The sequence below is a fragment of the Candoia aspera genome, chromosome 2 (genome assembly GCF_035149785.1).
Source record: "Candoia aspera isolate rCanAsp1 chromosome 2, rCanAsp1.hap2, whole genome shotgun sequence".
Lineage (NCBI taxonomy): Eukaryota > Metazoa > Chordata > Lepidosauria > Squamata > Boidae > Candoia > Candoia aspera.
Genome location: NC_086154.1, coordinates 13,386,133 through 13,402,882, shown reverse-complemented (window position 1 = coordinate 13,402,882; position 16,750 = coordinate 13,386,133). Strand labels below are relative to the sequence as shown.

The 16,750-nt window shown below is 44.0% G+C and overlaps 2 protein-coding genes across 2 annotated transcripts in view; both read left to right on the top strand.

The window, feature by feature from the left end:
• The window catches only part of LOC134488915 (regulator of G-protein signaling 4-like), a 257,964-nt gene that overhangs the window by 32,090 nt on the left and 209,124 nt on the right, over positions 1 to 16,750 (top strand). The window lies entirely within an intron of this gene.
• Positions 1,962 to 10,760, top strand: NFKBIL1 (NFKB inhibitor like 1). The gene is made up of 5 exons (XM_063291263.1): positions 1,962 to 2,026; positions 2,717 to 3,034; positions 6,321 to 6,436; positions 6,727 to 6,844; positions 10,143 to 10,760. Exons 2-5 carry the CDS (start codon positions 2,758 to 2,760, stop codon positions 10,679 to 10,681), a joined length of 1,050 nt encoding a protein of 349 aa, XP_063147333.1. The 5' UTR covers positions 1,962 to 2,026; positions 2,717 to 2,757; the 3' UTR covers positions 10,682 to 10,760.

Sequence of the window (16,750 nt, the reverse complement as noted above, 5' to 3'; positions counted from 1 at the left end):
CATAGGTTATAAACCTCTTAGAACTGGAAGAGTAGGTAGAACATACCTTCTGATAAAATGCATCCTAGGCATCCAACCACATTTTTTACACTGTTGTTTGATAAGAACCTTTAAGATCTATAAATTTTAGATTGTATAAAGTAAGGAGGAGTGTGGATCTGAAACTTAATGTTTCAAATACCAAGGTAGTTGTGTTTGACAGGGAAAATGGAGTGTACCATTGCAAATTATATATAAATGGCAAAAAACTAGGATAAGTAGAACTAAAGATTGAAAGATGGAGAAATTTCCAGACATACAAGGAGGGTGGGAAGGTAGTAGGTAACACATTCTTGGTTGCATGGAAAGAAGGAATGTTTGCTTCAAAAGACACAAAGGGAGTGTGTAAGTATATCCTTCTGTTCACTTTGTTACATGGAAGTTAGGGTTGAATGCAGTGGGTGTGGATTAGTTAAGAACTATGTGCAATAGAATGAAAAGATACATTCATGAATGGGTACTGAATTAACATTGCATAGAAATAGATTGACAAGCATGAAATAAGCATGCTGGGATGGTTTAGTCCTATCAGGAGAATCCGGACTGAACTTTAGAACAGATACATGAAGGGAATATGAATGGAACAAGAGGAAGACCAAGAAAGTCATGGTTGGATGAAGTTGTTGAAATCCTGAAAAAAATGGGGAAATGAGAAATGTATGAAGTGGTGTTTGGACATGGTGGAAGAAAGGATGGTTTGAAAGGACAGAAAAGTAAGAATGATATAGTGAATTGTGTTGATGTAAACTAGTTTACAATTAAAATTGATATAAACTTTTAGTTTAGTTTTAGTTATATTTTCCATTCTCTTTCTCCTCCTCTTCTTTCAGACCTTTAATGTCTTTGGCTTACTGTTTCTTGTTCCTTTTCCCTGTTCTACACAAGACTGCTAGTCCCAAAAAGAAATAATACAATGGGTTTGTATGTTTGTCTGTCTGAACCACACATGGGTAAGAAGAATCTGTGCTATTTCAAAAATGATGGCTTGGACAGCATCTTCAGTATGAATTCCAATTTTATAATATTCCTAATCTAATTTTCACATCTCATTTTGGCAGATACATATAAGCAGATAAACTGAGATAATCCTATGCCTATCACTCTAGAACTACCATATTTGGATTAGAAAAAATCTGGATAACCAATAGATGGCAACAAAGTGTGAAGCATTTTTTTCTATCACGTTGCTTCTGTCTGCTGTTCATCTCAAATTTTGCAGCCCGGATATAGTATCCTGCAGAAAACTAAGAATTCAGGGACACAGGAAGTTTCTAATTCCTTCCTTCCTTCCTTCCTTATTTATTTATTTATTACTTACTTACTTACTAATTAATTATCAAATTTATCACCGCCCATCTCCCAAAAAAGGGACTCTAGGCAGTTTACAATAAAACATTAATAAAAACCCTATAAAACAATAGAATAAATATAATACGTGATAAAATATAAATATGATAGGAACCCGATGGCTAAAATGTCTCTATAACCCGCAAGTTGAATAGGGCCAACCTAGGAAACTAGCCATCCCCAAAGGTGACTATTTTCCCTCCCGCCCCAGGCATGATTGGAAAACCAGGTCTTTAATTGTTTTCTAAAATCCAGGAGAGAGAGGGCCAGCCTCACTTCCGGGGGAAGGATATTCCAAAGGGCGGATTCCCATTCCTCTCACCTCAAAACGTCTTTGCATGCTGGGAATGGCGGGGACCGCCCTCCAAGACATCTGGAGGACATGGAACTGGAGAAGTTTTAGGGTTACAACACTGTACCTCTTACCTCTCTTCTACTTTCTCCCCCTTCACGGCTTCCTTTGTGCTTCCAGCTCTAGTTTCCCAGTCGGACTCTTAAACGCCGAACTCCAAGTATGGGCATGCTCCAACTATCGCTGCTGTTTGGAGAGCAGCTTGAAGGCACTTCCGCCCGGGTTTTTTTTCCATTTCCTCTATTAGGCGCCTGCCGCTTTTGTGTGTCAAACTGGAGACTTGCTAAGGTAATCTCGATTTATGGAAGAAGGGAGGATTTATTGAAGAGCGCGTTTATTGAAGAAGGGAGCATGGATTAAAGGAGAGGGGTGCTCTGGGGCGGGGTGGGAGGAACAGGAAGGGGAAGGGGAAGAGTTTGGCTATACTAAGAATGGTGGAATAATAGGGAGAGTTGGGAGTTTCTGCGTCAGAGGCAGAAGAGGGTTGGAGAGGCGCGGGGCAAGGTGCCTGGAGGATTAAAGGCAACCCCAAAGCAGGCAGGAGTTAGGATGGTTATTCTTATAAAGGGGAAGCGTCACCGACTTTGCAGCTGATCCAGAAAGGTCCAGGGTGTTTTGATTAATACTGGGGCTCATCAGACCTGGGTGGGTTTTTTACAGTCACTCCCTCCCCCTTCTCCCATCACGTGAGAACTGAGCCTGGAGGTGGGATTTTGGCGAGGGAGAGGTCATGGGACTGGGGGGCTCAGCTAACTCAGTGCCCCTGGGAAGGGGGCCAGAAGTGCTGCTTTTCATTGCAGAGAGCATTATTATTATTTTATATTTTTATCCCACCTTTATTTATTTATTTATATATATATATATATATATCTCAAGGCAGCGAACATATCTAATACTGCTGCCCCGTTTTCCTCACAACAACAACCCTGTGAGGTGGGTGGGGCTGAGAGAAAGGGACTGATATTGTACCTTCCCCAGGCTCATTGGTGAACACCTCCTTCCATTGCCCGCCCAGTTCCATGCCACTGAGGTACCAGCGTCGCTTATGGCGCTGCGTGGAACGTGGCCACCGTCACAAGTTGCACAGGCTCCTGCGGCATCACAGGGGAGCCTTGGACCTGGGCGAAACGAAGGGACACAAAAACCACACACCCCTGCACCGATGCTGTGCCCTCCTGGACCACAAAGCTGCCATCCTTTTGCTGAAGCACGGAGCAGACCCCTTTCTCCTGGACCACCGTGGGGACACAGCTCTGCATGTGGCTGCCCGGCAAGTAGCGCGTGCAGGAGGCCAGGGTGAGACAAAGCTTTGGAACTCAGTTTTGCTGCTGGGTTAAAATATAAGGACGTCAGCTTCCCAGCTGCTTCCAAAAATGGAGATCTCCCATCTACTGTACTATATGGAGATGGTAAGCTAGCAATAGGACAGGAAGATTCTCTGTTGCATAGCTTACTTTATTGTTCCAAGATGCCCCTTCAGTGCGAAGGAACCATTCCTATTTTTGGGGTGGAAGCCAGGAGGCCCCCAATGGAACCAGCAGTAGCAGCTTCCTTTAGAGCAGTGCTTCTCAACCTTGGCCACTTTAAGATATGTGGACTTCAACTCCCAGAATTCCCCAGCCAGCCATGTTGGCTGGGGAATTCTGGGAGTTGAAGTTCACATATCTTAAAGTGGCTAAGGTTGAGAAACACTGCTTTAGAGCAATATTTATCGGTTTGGTTATTTGTTAAAGGTCCATAAAGTACTGCCTTTCATTCAGGAACTCAAGGTCATGTACATAGAGCTTCTTCACATTTTTCCCAACAACAACTCTGTGAGGGACGTTGGGCTGAGAGAGTCACTGGCTCAAAGTTCCCCAGGTAGTTTCTATGGCCGAAGGGGGAGCTAGATCCTGGGTCTCCCCACTCTTACTGCTTCAGCATCAACTTATGAACTACCAAACATCCTGCGGAAGATTCTGTCTTGGTCAACATCTGGAATGCTGATATTAATCAGGCAAACCTAGCTTCTAAGTGAGGCTGTTCCATGAGGGTGAAACAATAATATCTGGCTTCAGCATCCCTTACTTCACAACAATGAGGGATTACTAGCAACTTCTCCCAGAATGAACATATTGGGTCAATTCTGGTTGAAGAAGGTTTTTCTCGTAGCTGGATACCAAGCTGTATATGGCTTTCTAGATTAAAAGCAGCACTTTGAATTAAGCCCAGAAACTTGGAGCTGTCCATTAAAACTAAATGCAGGGAGACCCAGAATTAATAAGAGGACAATTTTTTGCATACAATGAATTATTGCTCACAGATGTAATGATGAGCAATGTGTTTTGAAGAGGAATTGGATAGCTTAATGGCATAAGAAGGAAGGACTGACCCAATGTCACACAGGGACTTTCTGTGGCTAACGGGGACCCAGAACCTGGGTTTCCCTACTACTAATCCAGCACTTTCACCACTAGACCGTCTTGACTTGGGCTGAGCAGGAAGGACTGATCCAAAGTCCCCCAGAAGACTTCCATGGCTGAAGGAAAGCTAGAACTGAGCTCTTCCTGGTGCAAGTCCAATTCCTCAACCATTATACCACAGTGGCTCTAACATGAGGAGGGCACCTTAGGTTGAACAGCTGTTCCATATATTCTACTCCACATTTCATCAAAAGAATTCAGGACAAGATAGGTGGCTCACGTCCTGCTTTGCCATTTACCTTCACAGTAACTCTAGGAGCTGTTGGTGACAGCTCTCGCAGTATAGTGAGCTAGAAGGCTGAGAAGGGATTTAAACTCTGCCAGTTAGAGTTCAGCACTGTAGCCAGATCCAGTCTCATCCTAATGCATGGAGACTCATTATCATGCCTCCTCATGATCCAGATTCCAGTCCCTCTTCAGCTGTAGAAACTCACTGGGTGCTCTTGAGTCAGTCATGCCCGGCCTAGCCTAGCATGCCTTACAACGTTGCTATTGGAGTGAAAAAACATTAATGATAAAATGAGAGGAGACCCCCATGAGGTGTCTTGACGTACTGGAGGAAAAGTGAGCTATAAGTCTAGCATGTACAATAAAAGAGGAAAACAATCACAGAAATCTTTTACAGGGTTTCTCAACCAGGGTTCTGTGGGACCTCGGGTTCCACAAGAGGTCACTAGGTGTCATGAGTACTGATGGTGAGCAGGAGGGGGCCCCTATCCAGGGGGGGAAATGCATGCGTAGTACTGAGGAATTAAGCAGCCATTCAAAGAGACACAGATCAGACCCGCCTTAACTTTTGGGGTTTATCTGTCTGGGTTTTCCCACGCTTCTTCAGTTTGTTAGGATTCTGTCTTATGTAGCAGTAATAAACACTAGAGACCTCCTCGTCTCAGCGTGAGTCCTGACTGTTAGGACACTAGGGGTTCCCTGGGAGATCACAATTTTATTTTAAAAAGTATTTCAAAGTCAGGCAACTTCACATTAAAGAGGTAAGTTTCACTCTTTCCTTTCAGTTTAAGAACACTGTTAATGCATATAGACAGGCCTACCCATGAAACAAATATAATAATTTTGGAACTTCTGGCCTATATTTGAGCCTGAATGTGCAGGGGTTCCCCGAGGCCTGAAAAAGATATTTCAAAGGTTCCTCCAGGGTCAGAAGGTTGTGAAGGCTGGTCTAGACAGATGGGCACCCTTCCAAACCAAACTCTAGTCACCCATAATGTTTAGTTCCTAAGAAGGCTTATCTGCCCATGGCTATTACTAGAAATAAATATGAGGCCATAGATTAGCACTTAGCTTTTTGAGATTAATTAAAAAATGCACCCTATGGCAAGTGGGTCTAGGAACTTGGCCATGACCCAAGGAATGGCTGTGGGCATCTAGGGCATCTCAACACCAGATGGCTTGCTAGTTTATTTATATTTATTTTATTTATTTTTCAAATTTCTATTACTGCCCATCTCAAGGCCTGAAAAAATATTTCAAAGGTTCCTCCAGGGTCAGAAGGTTGAGAAAGGCTGCTTTACAAGATCAGGAGCCAAAACATGGCTCTAGGTATTACATCAGTTCTCAAGGGTATTTTTCTCTAGTTCCCGTTACCCATCATTTCTTTTCTTCCAGAAAAAGCTGAGGTATAGGAAAGCATTCAGAGAACAACAGAAACTCTGGTAATGTTTTCTTCTTATTGATTTCAGATTTTTGGTCCTGTGTCCTAGAAAGGAGAGTGGATGCTGGTTAGCATGAATTGCTGAGCAACTGTTTGTGACACTTTTAAGATAAACTGCTGTATTATGGCATAAGCTTTCATCGACAACCATCCGGTTCATCAGATTCATTGAAAAGTAGCCAGACAGAGATTATTTAATATTCTGTGCATCTAAGGAAGCAGATTGTGGTTTACCAAAGTTATGCTAGAATAGATGCATTAGTCTTTAAGGGTTTGTGAGGCTCTTTGCTCAATAGTCTTAACATGCTGGGTTTTGTAGTCTAGAAATAGAGAAGCCTATTTTTCTATTTACGGTGCGTGTAGTAACTATGAACGTTCAAACACAGTTTGCTGCAGTTAGCTCAGAAGCCACAAAATGGCGCTAATCATTAACATTGCTTTTTCTTCTCAGTGTATGAAGATCTGTTTGTGCCCTTGCGAATCCACTGTCCTTCTGCTATGAGGATCAAGAACACAGCTGGAAAGACGCCGGGGGATCTCCTGAGCACAGCAGGAGAAGAGAAATGGGTATCAGTATGGTTCGGTTAGGAGGCAATTGTCAAAGGAAATGAAAACTTAATGGAGAGCGGGGAGAAAGAAATGGGAGAGAGAGAAAAAGATCCATATCATTTCTTCTAATCATTATTATGTTTATATGTTGTAATAGTATTAGTTTTAGGACTATCACTGTTGTATTACCTTCTTGTGTGTTTCTTATTGGTGAAGAGGGAGGGAGGGAGGGAGGGAGGAAGACTGTCAACGGATTTGATTTTAGGTGTTCTTCTCCCAGACACCTGATATGTTTTAATTCTCCACAGTGCCCCCAGGAAACACTTGAGGAAAATGAGGCAGAATGTGAAGCTGAGAGGGAATGGAGATGCAAACTTCTAAACGAATGGGAGGACGAGTTTCAAGAGACCCCATGGCAGAATGAAGGTGAAGCTGGGCTTGTCTTAGAACTGAAGATCTCACAATCCATAAGGTGGTCTCCCCTGTGGAGGTGTGAGCCGTGATCACGAAAGATGAGTTCCTGGAGTTACCTCCTGGAGTTGCCTCTAAGAAGAGTTTTAGTCCAAATGGTCAGGCCCCCTAGACTTTTAAAAACCAATCTGACACACAAGGCTTGTCAGATGAAACTCCCTACAGTATTTCTCTTGGCTCTCAGGGTTGTGAGTTTTTTGTTGGCCACTGTGTTGACATACAACGTTGGACTATGTGGACTTTGGGCCTGGTCCAGCATAGGTCTTATCTTCATCTCTTCTTCTGCTTAATATCTGTCTCTTGGGCCCCTGGTAAAAACGCAGCAGAGGGACAAAGTTTCAAATTGAAGGTTCTCCCACCTGTCCCCAGTCTTACCTGCCAAATCATGACTGGCTCAAAAAAAGGAAAAAGAAAAGGAAGCTGTCACCTAGGGAAGTTCCAGCCCTTGCTTGGGGAAGCAAGAACCTTGGCGTGTGGCTTAATTCTGACAGTGCTTAATTCAGTGAGGGCCTTAAGGAGGACATGTTGGGGGATGTGAAGGTGTGGGTACAGTAACCCCTCCCTTCTCAACCTGGGGAGAGATGGGGAAGGGGCTCAGGAGGAAGCTGAGGAAGGGACCCAGAGGGAGAAGTGTGGCTGCTAACCAGTATGTTTAAGTAAGTTTGGGAGCCAGTTTGGTCTAGTGGTCAAGGCAATGGGCTAGAAATCAGGAGACTGAGAGTTCTAGTCCCGCCTTAGACATGAAAGCTGGCTGGGTGACCTGGGCCAGTCACTCTCTTTCAGCCCAAGAGCCAATCAGGCATAGTAGGAGAGTTCTAGTCCCACCTTGGGCATGAAAGCCGGCTGGGTGACCTTGGGCCAGTCGCTCTCTCTCAGCCCAAGAGCCAATCAGGTGTGGTAGGAGAGTTCTAGTCCCGCCTGGGGCAGGAAAGCCGGCTGGGTGGCCCTGGGCCAGTCCTTCTCTCTCAGCCCAAGAGCCAATCAGGCGTGGTAGGAAAGTTCTAGTCCCGCCTTGGGCATGAAAGCCGGCTGGTGACTTTGGGCCAGTCACTCCCTCTCAGCCCAGCCCACCTCACAGGGTTCTTGTTGTGGGGAAAAGAGGAGGAAGGTGTATTAGTTGTGTTCCCAACCTTGAGTTATTTATAAAAATAATAAAGGTGGGATTAAAAAAAAATCTTTTAAAAAACCTGCAGAAGACCCCATGTTGCTATTTATCTATGTAGGCAGTTCACTTGAGGCAAGAAAAGCAAATGCAAATAAATAGAAGCTGATGACACTGATGTATCCCAGCACGTGGCACAATCGAGGGCCACGTGCTGCTGAGTTTCCAATGTGAATTCTGATGAAATCCAGTTTGTGATTGCCATGTGTTGGTTGGGTTTTTTATGTAGTTTCTTTGCACCTTAGTCCAGCAACTTTACTTCTTCTGGCTTGGAGAAAAAAAATATTTCCCTTCTCACCCAAATGGGTGGTGTGTGTCTTCCTCAGCCTCGGGTCCTCTACCAGAGGCCTGGGAGTTTGAGGGTTCCACGCAGGATCTCAGCTGTTCCTAGCACTGCAGTCTTCTGGGCAGAGGGCTCTGATGTTGCTCCTGGGATCTGATGGAGCCCCTCTCCCAGCTTGGGGGTCACGGCCCCTCTCATTAGGACTGCTGTTCTAGTAGCATTCCATCAATTCCAGGTTCTCTTGTGTTGTCCATGTATGGTTTGTCCCAGTAGCCCACTTATCGTCAGATTGCCCTGGTTCCCCAACACCTGACGCGGACCTTGTTAATCCGGATAACGTCCAAGCTGGCATGACTTTCTTCGTTCGTGTCACTCTCACATTTGAGGTAGGCAGGTGAAGCGTTCGGAGGTCTTTGCCCAAGGGCTCCTACTGGTAAGGTAGGTACAGCCAGGATTCAAACCCCAGTCTCCCGCTCCAAAGGCGGTGTTCTAGCCACTGTGCTCTCCAGATATATATACACGCACGCACGCACACACACACACACACATACGTACAGTGTGTGTGTGTGTGTTGCATACTTAAACAAGGAAATCGGTTCAGCCATTGAACCAAAGCTGCCATGAGAGGCATTCTAGGGAAATGGTTTCAGTGTTATTCAAGAGCTTGCAATGGTGTTGGCAGGAAAACAAGAAGCAAATAACAGTGATTTAGGAATGATCATAGATCCTAGCTAAACAGCTATGGTGACAAGAAGGTCCTTTGCTAGATCTTAACCTCGTTAAGTAGCCGTTGCTAGAATATTATTCCTGGATGCTAACTTAGAAATAGTAGAAAGGTGGCTTGAAATTGCAATTGGTGCAAAATAGGCAAGGTGCAAGGATCATATGATGCTGATGCTAAAATATCTGCTCAGGATACCGATTCCCCACTGTGTACTCTTTAAGGTGTGGCTGTTGACCTCTAAAGCCTTAACTGGTTTAGGCTCAATATGTAACGTGCTCCTGAAGGAGGTACATTTGTGACACACACCCGCGCACACTAGTGTTTAAGAAGACAGTAAAAACACAGCCCTTTTGCCAAGCATTTAACATCAGTTATTTCAATAATTTATCTTAAGTGGTTTTGAGTTCAACTGTATTAATTTTATAGTTTCCCACTGTCATACACCACCTTGAGAACTGGGATAAACAGGAAGGAGGGGTATCATTTCAGGGTTATAACTGAACTAAAATAATTAATGGCATTACTCGCCAAGTGATACACATAACCATTGAAAGTGGCCTCTTCCCCCGGTATAAGACCTTTAAAACCAGGGACTGTAATTATCCACCTGCCTTCCTCAGCTGATGCCCTGCAGATGGGTTAGAGACCATCCCGTCGGCCAGCCCAGACTTTAGGTCAATGCTGAATTATGGGAAATGGAGTCTGTACACTGTGCTCTTACGTGCTCACCTCTTGGGTTCTACATTCTGCTGTCTTCTTCCAAATCCACTGCTCTCTTCTTTTTCTTCCCTGATTCACATTAAAACAGAATTCTTCTAAGATGTCCCTAAGGTAGATTCGACTCAAAGCCCACATAGGCCACTATGTTCTGGACTTAAAAAAAAAATCTCTCCCCCAATCAGCTTGACCAGAGACTCTGCCTGATTTTCATTTTCTGAAGCATCAGTTTTGCTGTTATTTAAGCTTCAAAAGCTCTGTCTCTCTGCTGCCCTAGAGAGTAAGAGAGATGTGGCATCAGCTGGGATTTGAAAGGGCCATTCATGGAACACGACCCACCCATTGACTATTTCCCCTTCATTTCTAGACGATTTCTCCACTGGTTCAAACCCAGAAACGTACGAGGATTGGGCTGATCGCATACGCAGAGAATACAGGCAGAAACGTAGGCAAGAAGAGGAACAGCGTCCCTGGAGGCCTAGAAGGGAAGCTCAGAAGTCTTCCATTCAACTCCAGCACTTCCTGGAGCAGGAACATCTGCAGTACCTCAAGCGTGCCCAAGCCAAGGAGGAGGAGGTTAAGGCCGCCAGGAGAAGACGTTACGAGGAAGGCTGCAGCCGGGTCTTCTCCTCAGATAGTTCACGTCCGCTGCGTTACGAGGACATTCCCTGGCCGAGCCCGACTGGGACTCCTGAGGAAATGGCCTCTGCAGCCCTTCACGGTGTAGAGCCTTCGGACAGAAATGCTTATCGGCGCTTCCTCCGGCGTCAGCAGGCTCTGTGGCATCCAGACAAGTTTGCGCAGCGCTGCGGCACACGCTTGGCTGAACGGGACCGCCGTCAGATCTTGGACACTGTCACGGCATTGTCTCAAGCTTTCAATCGGTTGGCCGAAGCTGCCAAGTAGATCTTGCTGCTTGTCTACATGAGTGGTTCTCAACCTCAGCAGCTTTAAGATGTGTGGACTTCAACTCCCAGAATTCCCCAGCCAGCTGTGCTGGCTGGGGAATTCTGGGAGTTGAAGTCCACACATCTTAAAGCTGCTGAGGTTGAGAAATACTGGTCTACGTAAATGAAATGTGTTTGGATACTTGAACATAGAGAAGATGTCCTGTTTTCTGGCTCTGTTTACAAAAGAAACCATAAAACTGTACTTTTGAATGTCTTTGGCTGATCTAGGCAGACTGAGTAACTTCAGTTGGTTTTTTAAGGAGAGATTCTTTGCTGAAGCCACTACCAGTGTTGCATTTTCTTTAAAATAATCTTACCAATCACTTCTACAAATGTTCACAAGCTTTCTCTCTCTTCTCCCACTTATCCATCCCACTAGCTGGTTGTTTCCCACAGCTATTTTTTCCCTCAGTTTTCCTCAGTTTCTCCAGTTGGTTTCCCACAGCTATTTTTCTCTGGCTTATTTTTCCCTCAGTTTTCCAAGATTCTACAATCTGTTTCCTTTTTCTTTGCAATAAATCTGGGTCATGACCCTTTGTGAGAATCTAGCTTTCTCATGTCCTTTGAGGGAGTGTTTCCTGAAAGTCTTGCATTGCTGGCTAATTTAGAATTTGCAGGATGGATAGCAAAGCAGGAGGACATTAAAGGAGGTGCCAGGCCCCAAACAGCATTATGTTTATTTAAATTGTCCCCATGAATTACTTAGAACACCAGGGGTCCTTCCCCAGTCTGCCGTGGTGAACCCAAACGGCAGGAATGGTCTCCGGAATTCGACTCACAAACGGGTTGCTTTCGTTGGGCAAGTTTTAAAGCCCTACAACCTCTCCCCCAGCCCGCACCCACACACCCAGAGTTGCTTAGTTTAGGCATCAGCAAGGGAAAGTTAGATATTAATGAGGATTAAGTGTCCAGCTGGGCACCTGCTTCAACAAAATAAGGAAATAATTATCTAATTGGGGTTACAGCAGAAAGTTAGTTATCTCACAACTTGTCTAAGCAAGTTAAGATAACTAACTCACTAAGCAAGATAACTAACTCACTAACTTGTCTAAGCAGCCTCTCTTCCAGGATTTAATTAAAAATGCAGGTCAATCACAGGACGGGGGGTTGGGGGCTTCCATTATTGTCAGTGTTAAAGTTAGATTCAGATGTCAGTCTATTTGGCAATTATATATGGAGATGGGACAGGACATTCTGCATTTGATCACGAGGCAGCAAAATGTTGCTTCCACTTGTATCCTTTTCTTGCATTAATGACAGAAAATGCTAAGCCAGTGTTTCTCAACTTCAACCTCAACCATGCTGGCTGGGGAATTCTGGAAGTTGAAGTCCACACTCGGCACTGGAAGTTGAAGTCCACTCATCTTCAAGTTCCCAAGGTTGAGAAACACTGTGCCAAGCCATCATGTGGCTTTTTTGTTCCTTTCTTAGTGTTACGTGCAAACAAGGTCACTGTTGTTTCTTTAACAAGCTATGGTTGGCACACCCTGGCTAAGTGCAATGAGTGAACTCAACCAATCTAGATTTAACCATATTTAGGCTAGACTCACTGGATTGGTTTATACAATAGAAAACCATCTGTGGTTTATTTCTCTTCAGCTTAGCACTTTGTGTGAACACACCCACTATGGTTGAGTTTTATATGTAAGCCAGGTCAATATGGCTTGTTAAAAATCATTTTAAAAATACAGTTTAGTAAACACAGCCAACTCCAGCCTTCTCCAAATGTATATCTTGGTTTGAACCTCAGCCAATGAAAATGTGATGCCTACTGGCAATGTTGGCATGTGATCTTGCAAACCACATTTGCCAAGCTCCTTACTATCCATAGCTGAGTTAGAGATCAGGATCTGAAGCCCAATAGCTTAGCCTCCTCACTCCATGACAGCCCCAGTAAGTAGTCCAGACCAGGAAATCAACTCCACAGGAAGGCTAAAACTCAGTTTATTCAGATTGGCTATAATAACAGAATCTTGCAAGTCTGATTGCACTATGCCTCCCCATTATAATTCAGTGGATTAAGGAGGTGTCTGAGCCACTTCTGGATGTTACCTGGACATTCTGGACTTCAAAAAATGCTTCAGTCCCTTTTACCTAGGCAGCAGATCCTGCATATCTCCATCAAGGTCATCTTCATTAGAATTAATAGGGTGTGGAGAGTAACAAAAATGACCTTGATGGAGATATGCAGGATGTGCCAACCACCAGAGGAGCTTACCTCATGTCCTCTGTGCAGGAGTACAGCTTTGTCTTTGATCCCCAAGCCTTCTGTGGTGCCTATCGCCATTGCTATCAACGTGACGCACTTCTGGCCACATGCTCAGATACCACAGATCTGGGGCAAGCTTCTACTTTGTGCGCTAACTCTCACTCCGGATGAGGCTGAATTATCAAGCTTTCTCCTGGGTCTGGATTAATGGTGACCTTCCTAGATTTCAAGAGTGGGACCTATTCCAAAACCGTCAGACTCCCCTGATGCTGTGAGTGGGAGTATTTTAGCGTTATCAGAAGAGAGACAGGGATATTTTTTTGTACCTGAATTTGTGGTAGATTGGATCCCTTTGCCTGTATTTCTAAGGCACCGTCTGCCGTTGCTCCTATATAGTGGTCGATTTCTTTGTGACCGTTAATAATGGCATCTAACCATCCCTCGTGAGTCAGTTAAGAACATTTCCGGATGATGCAAAAGGAAACAGCTTTGAACTGTGCAGTGAGGACGCCAGACTGTGCCTTCCCCAGAAAATATGCCTCCTGTGGAGAGCTCACAAATTGTGATCACATCACAATTTGGACAGTTGGTGTACATAAACCACAGCACAGACCAGTACTGTATCTGAAGCTCTGAGACCCCATCATATAACTCAAAAGAAAAATACCAAATAGATAGAAAGGCAAGTTAATATCTTTTTCTGGGGAATCCTTAGAAGGAGGGAAGTTTCGGAATAATTGGTCGACGAGATGAGACGCACTTTGAAGGATTTCCCAAGAAATTCCAAGGGGGAAAAGATGATTAAAGCATATTCTCAGAAGTAGCTTGGAAAACTGAAATTCAGGAAGAGTTTCCGGTTGTTGCTGGTTTGGGGTCATTGTTGTTCCTGTTGCTTTTAAACAGGGATAGGAAATAGCAGTGAAGGAAGCAGGAAATAGATGTTTGTAGTCCAACTTTTGAATAGAATCTGAAGATAGCAGGACTCTGTCCGGGAATCCAGAGCGTGAAGAAAGGTGAGAGAGAAAAAAGGAAGCATTTCTTGGAAAATGAATGATTTAGCCACCTTGCCTGGGGTGGGAAGGGCAATAGTTCTTCCTGGGGGTGGCTGGCACCATAGTGCCATCCCTACTGAATGAGATCTTACTGCTACTTGGATTTTATATCTATTTATTTTCTATCTATATTGGTCGTTTGTACTGTCATTTATGCGTTTCGTGGTTTTAATTGTCAATTTTATTGTAAACCGCCCAGAGTCCCCCTTTTGGGGGAGATGGGGGGGCGACAGAAATTTGAAAAACAAACAAACAAACAAACAATCCTCCAATACCCTGAAATACAAAATAAAATAATAAAATAAAATATTCTGGAAGTCCACACACATCTTACAGTTGCCAAGGTTGAGAAACACTGTTCTGGAATCTAGACTGATCTTAAAGGCTGGATGATCTGAAAGGATGAACCTAGGTTCATCTTAAAGGTTTCCTTCAGGATCAATGGATCTCATTTTGCTGGAATCTGCCTGCAACGTTAGTCTAGGGTTGGATGGAAATTTGCTCTGGATTTCTCTGTGGGAATGGACGGCGAGTCAGGGTCAGTTTGCAAGAAGAATTTTATTAGGGTCAGCTGAGCAGGCATGGTTCCAAAATAGGAATGCGCGTCAAAGATTATTCTGGTGACTTTTTATATGCTTTTGCATGCACATGCGTACTACTACCATTTTTACAATGTTTTGAATTGTTTCTCACAAGTTTTTTTACCATAGATAGACAGTCACCCCTTCTTTTAACCGCCCAGAGTCCCTCGATGGGAGGAGATGGGCGGGGACAAATTAAATAAATAAATAAATAAATAAATTTCTCCTCCTTCAGAGGGTAGCTCCAAACTTGGTGTTGCATTTTTGTCCCCCCATTTCTTAAACTACTCCCCAGCAGCAGCTTACATTGCTATTTGCAACAATACAGAAGTTCCTTTTCTTCCCACTGCCCTCCAACTCTCTGCTGTGATGCTCAGAGACCAGGGAGATCAAGTAGGGATAACCAGACCCTGATTCGGTTTTAGCTTTTAGGCATGTGCATATTTATTCTGACTTTTCTTTCCCGTTGTTTTGCCTTTTGATAATTTTTAAAAATATATTTTTCTAGTTGCTTGTGCATTACAGTTATAAAAGAAAGGTTAGAAAAGAAAGTAAAGATGAGAAGAAAATGCCTTTTTTTCCGCCTCCACTGGACTCTCTCCAGAGGCCCCTTTGCCTGTGCAAGTGAAAGAAAGCTTCTGCCCCGTGGTATTATGGGAAGAAAGAAGTTAGATGATCTGAAGTCTATTTTAGAATGAATGGGAGAGTTATAAATTGCAGAGTTCTCCAGTGATTTCTTCCCAAGAGTGATTATTTCCAGATCCTCCTAAGGCTCAGTTGTGGTTTCCTAGTCAAGTGGGGCTTGTAGCAGTCAGGAGAAAATACAGAGGGAGGGAGAGAGGGAGGGCATCCAAGCCAAGTCCCAAAATATTTCTTCCTGAACTTCTCTACAGTGAACGTGAGCTGAAATTTAGTTTACTCAAGAAGGAAACAAATAACTGGTGTAGCTAGGCTGACTGTACTGATCTTACTTGGAATTCTGCATGTGTGATTCTTCCCTTCCTTTGTTTTCTCCATATTGCCCTTTTCCCAATAAACTTCTTCTATCCAGAAATTTTACTTCGCTGGTTTTCAAAGGGAATTGCTCACTAAAAATCTACCTATGGGCAAGTATACACAATTACACAGCTGGCTAACTCTAGTGTGTTGGAACTGGCACCCTGTTTGTTGAGTTCTGGATTCTGGCCTTTGGACAGGAGGATTAACTGCATCTTCCTTCCTGGATTCCTGGATCTGAACTGAAGGGAACCATCTCAGGTAGGTTGAAAGCCTGAGAATTCTCCTGCTGGGGGTGTCAGGAGCTTCAGCTTAATTGGTGGCAACCTATCATGATGATCTTTTGTTGGGGTTGGCCAAGAAAGTTGTCCTCCTCCACCCACCCACACATACAGAGGGATCAGGTTGACGGGAAATTTGTCCAGAACATCTGGGGAAAACCACAGAGATGTCTGGATGTGAAAGATCAATTGTCCACTCTGGCTATAGTGTTTACATTGTGATTCAAAGGGTTGGGGGGGCAGGTAGGGATAACCAGACAAAGTGGAGGAAGCTGTCAAATACCTAACATTCTCTAGGATTGCAGCAAGTTTTGGTATCTCTGGAATCTGAAAAAATTCTCCGATTGCAAGCCAGAAGCAATTCCTCCATTTCACAACACTCAGAGAAATGATATTGATATCTCATAGGGCATCCTGGAAGGAAGGAAACAGATGTCTGGACAAATCCTTTCAAGGAAGGCAAAACATGATGGAAGAGGGTGTCTCCTTAATGTTGCTTCTAATGAGGGCTTCGTTCCAGGAAAGCTTTTAGCAATGCCGTCTTGCTTTCTGGATTCACGTATACAATTGTGGATTTTTATCTCAGGCAGAAACCCCAACTACAGTGACCTTGGGATTGCATTTCTCTGATCAGTTTAAATGCCTTAAATACAAAGTGTTAACCCACCTGATCATTTCAAACCCTGAGCCATAATTTGAAGGGGCCCCTACACATGGGATGGTTACAACAAATTACTCCATTGCCCTTCTGTAAGAAAATTATTATACCGGGCTTTGAAAAGTGAACATAAAGGTTAAAATCCTCTGGGGCTCCGAAAGAACTGTAGGAAGCACCAGGGAAATCTGGGAAGACTTCCAGTGTGAATATCGGAAACATGTATTATTTCAGAACCATGGAATGGAAAG

Excerpts from the sequence above, each read along its gene's own strand:
- NFKBIL1 (XM_063291263.1), top strand. The coding sequence starts at position 2,758 with ATGCCACTGAGGTACCAGCGTCGCTTATGGCGCTGCGTGGAACGTGGC. Across the intron at positions 6,437-6,726 it reads CAGCAGGAGAAGAGAAATGG|TGCCCCCAGGAAACACTTGA; the intron begins GTATCAGTATGG and ends AATTCTCCACAG. Across the intron at positions 6,845-10,142 it reads GACCCCATGGCAGAATGAAG|ACGATTTCTCCACTGGTTCA; the intron begins GTGAAGCTGGGC and ends CTTCATTTCTAG.